We start from the raw sequence: 3,372 nt of genomic DNA on the forward strand, positions 1-3,372 counted from the left end.
CCCCCCCCCCCCGCTCCCCCTTCTCCTCTTTTGCCCCGCTTCCTCGCGGCTTTATGGTCTCTGCGGTAAAGGGGCGTCCATGATTTGGTACTTCTTCTCCTCCTGGACTAACGCGGGGTCGCCGCGGGTCCTCCCCGGCCGGGTCGGGTCGGCTGCTGGAGACAGATGAACCGCCCCATAGCCGGACCAGTCTCCCTTTCAAAAGGAAGCTTTCTCATAAGTAATCATACTTTTCGCGGTCTACTTCTTTTTTCCTCGCGCCTTTATTTCACGTGACGTGATTTACCCATTCAGATGACCGTAGATCAAACATGAAGAAAAATTCTCGCAAACCGCGGAAGGTTGATTTTTCGAAAATCTTCGCCGACGACGTGCCTTACTGTGGTGATTTGTGTCGTTCGATCGCCAATGTCATTATTTCCTTCTGCGACGACCGGCCTCTTTTTGCCGTTTTAAAATAATCCCGAAACGGCGATCAGGTCAGTGTGTTGTTGTGTTGTTGTGTTGTTGCCCTCGTTGGGTTCGGCGACGAATAACCGGCGCAGGGCAGAGCAGCTTTATCCCGCTCCAGCCCGAGCTCCGGCCACCACCCCCCGGCCCCGGTAGCAGTAAAGTCGCGAGCCCATTGGCTGCAGCTGTCTCCCCTCCCTCCCCCTCCCCCTCCCCTCCCCCGGAGCCGCGCGTCTTGTACGGCGCCACGCGTCGCCACGCGCCCGCGGCCCCATCCGGACCGTATTCATAATCTCCTTCATCTCGGAGGCAGCTCGCGGGGCGGGGCGGGGCGGGATAGGGAGGGGCGCGCCCAGACGCCCTGTAAGGTAGTGGAGCAGCCCATGAACAACGCCACCCGTCTCTCCATGGGGAGAGCGAGCAGGGCGTTCACTTCTCACATGAAAATGGTTTACACTCTCCAAGTACATTTTTTGAAGCAGACAATGTTGGTCTGCTTTCGATCGATCCCTCAATGAGCAGCTTTTCGCACTTGCTGCAGTTTTCCGGGGGGGGGGGCAGGGGGAGGTGTGGGTCGGTTTTGCCCATGGACTATGAGGGGTTGTTTTTCCTTCTTGTGCCAGTCACTGTGAAAAATTCTTGTAAGGGTTAGTTAAAGGAAACTTTTCCACGACGTGTAAAATGATTTGTAAAATTACACGCAAAAAATAAAATTTAGTTCCGTGCAAATCGGTTTAACTGCACAATTTTACACCCGTGCAAAAAAAAATAGCTGAATGTAAAAATATTAAGCTGTAGAGCTAAGTGGCATCAGCTCCACGGGTAATAAACGGTGCACTGTTAACGCCGTGGTCGCCTAGCAAGCCAAAATGTTGGCAGTCCTTTTTGACTGCCAAAAGAAGGCCAACTTTTGGCACTCAAAGAGGCCCAAAATTGGCAACCTCTAAAAAGGGGGCCAAAATTTGGCATTCAAAGAGGCCAAAACTTGGCAGCCTCTAAAAAGAAGGCCAAAATTTGGCAGTCAAAAAGGACTGCCAACATTTTGGCATTCTAGGCGACCACGGCGTTAACAGTATGCGGTTTACTGGATGGCTACAAAATTAACCCTGGTGCTAAATAAATTAGCCGAGTCTATTCAGTTAATTTTTTAGCCCCGGTGCTAAAAACTAAGCAGAGCCACGAATTTTTTTCTCCTTGTACAAGCACTATGGATCGACTTAGAATTCATAGACGAGCAATAATGGCCGTCTATAAGAGTCCTTTTGCTCTAATTTAATGTCAAAACATGTCTTTAATCAAGAGAGATAGTTGCAGTACATCACTATGTTCTTATCTCCTGAGTCGGTGGGGCTGGGTGGTGGCGGGCGTGAGCTCCGTCCCGCGCACTTGCAGTTGCACATCTCCCTCTCCACGAAGCAGCCGTCTCTGCAGTCATTGTCTCCGGTCGTGCAGACCGCAAGGCACGCGTCACTTTTATCCCGGCACTGGTTGACCGTCAGCCGTCTGCCCACCGGCTGCACGTCCGGACCGCCGGCCGCGGGGAAGCTCAGGCAGCCGCACCGGCAGCTGTCGCGGCACTGGGACACGCACTCTGCATCCCCCTCGCGGCACTCGCAGGTCGCAGTGTGGCACTGCAACACGCGGAGTGGGTCAGTGACACGCTAAACCCTTATGCATTTTATTGTGCATAAACGCATGCAGAATTCTCTACAGCCATAAGCATGCACAAATTTTATGTTTAATTATGTGCAAATTGTTTATAGTTATGCTCAAATTGTACATAGTTATCCATCAAATTGTGCGTAGTATAATGTCTGTTTTAAATTCTGTATGTCTATGCACAACACAATGCATAAGGGTTTAGTGTGCAGCTGGGGGCGAGGGGGGGGGGGGGGGCCGTAGAGCAGCACGGGACTTACGGATTGCGCGTAGGCGCACAGCTCCAGCGCCGCCCTGTCACCGGGGGTCGTCTTGTACTCTGCAGCGATGTTGCTGCTCGTCGCGCCGGGCTGCTGGAGGCACGCGCACATGCACTTTTTATGGTACGCCAGGCACCAGTTGATGCGCTCTATCTCCGTTTCCCTCAAATCCCGAAGGCAGGACATTAAGTTGTTGCCGCATCCACCCTCGCACCTATCCGTAGGTTCGTAGGACTCTGTGCTGCGCGCGAGGAGGCCGGCGCAAACGCACTCGCAGTCCAAAATCTTCTTGTGCAGGCAATGCCAACCCCAGTTGCTGCACTCGCTCCAGAGGGGATGTTCTTCGTTTCTACACTGCAACATTACTGAATGGAAGTGTGTTGGTGGTGGAGGGCCCCTCACTCTTCCCGGGAGCCGTGAGAGCCTCTTTAGGAGCACATGTGGAGCGCGGAGCAAAGACTTACCACTGGGGTACACCTGTCCCACTCCTCCACGATCTCCTTGGCTGGACTGCACGTGGTTCTCGCGGGGATCGCCACACGGGCTCGAGAACGAGTCAGCTGCATGCACTCGCAGATGCACTTCAATCTGTCCCGTTGACATGTGGCCACCTCCGTGCACTGTATGTATTTCTCGTTGCACCTCCTCTCTTTCTTGCACTTTTCCCATAGACCAGGGTCCACGCCGTCGCGCTGGTATCCAGCGCAGCTGCACCGGCATTGATCCTTGCACCTGTCCTTGCAGCCCTCATCGCCCGGGTAGTCCGAGTCGCACTCGGTGCAGGTCGCCCAGCGGCACTGCAACAGGGGGTCTAGTCAGTCAGAGGCGCTTTGAAACGCCGCGGCCGCTTTAATTTGGTCGCCAAAATGTTGGCAGACTTTTTCACCCGGTCTCCGTAGGATGCAATGTGGACCCATCTGGCAAACTTTGGCGTTCAAGATAGAGGGCAAACTGTTAAATTACTGCAAAGCAATTTATGGCAAATTGCGATCGCAAAAAGGTT

The 3,372-nt window shown here is 53.5% G+C and overlaps 3 protein-coding genes across 3 annotated transcripts in view; 1 reads left to right on the forward strand and 2 right to left on the reverse strand.

The window, feature by feature from the left end:
• LOC113206731 (uncharacterized) overlaps positions 1-3,372 on the forward strand; it is a 59,151-nt gene that overhangs the window by 25,756 nt on the left and 30,023 nt on the right. The gene's annotated exons all lie outside the window — the stretch shown is intronic.
• The window catches only part of LOC113206733 (homeobox protein DBX1-like), a 35,691-nt gene that overhangs the window by 14,523 nt on the left and 17,796 nt on the right, over positions 1-3,372 (reverse strand). The gene's annotated exons all lie outside the window — the stretch shown is intronic.
• The window catches only part of LOC127750200 (balbiani ring protein 3-like), a 3,241-nt gene continuing 1,478 nt past the window's right edge, over positions 1,610-3,372 (reverse strand). The window contains exons 2-4 of the mRNA XM_052271144.1: positions 2,834-3,166; positions 2,370-2,723; positions 1,610-2,081 (exon numbers count right to left, since the gene is read on the reverse strand). Of these exons, the coding sequence (XP_052127104.1) occupies positions 1,746-2,081; positions 2,370-2,723; positions 2,834-3,166 (1,023 nt within the window). The 3' untranslated portion in view covers positions 1,610-1,745. The remainder of the gene's footprint in view (positions 2,082-2,369; positions 2,724-2,833; positions 3,167-3,372) is intronic.

The sequence above is a fragment of the Frankliniella occidentalis genome, unplaced genomic scaffold (genome assembly GCF_000697945.3).
Source record: "Frankliniella occidentalis isolate FOCC.00 unplaced genomic scaffold, Focc_3.1 Scaffold151, whole genome shotgun sequence".
Classification (NCBI taxonomy): Eukaryota; Metazoa; Arthropoda; class Insecta; order Thysanoptera; family Thripidae; genus Frankliniella; species Frankliniella occidentalis.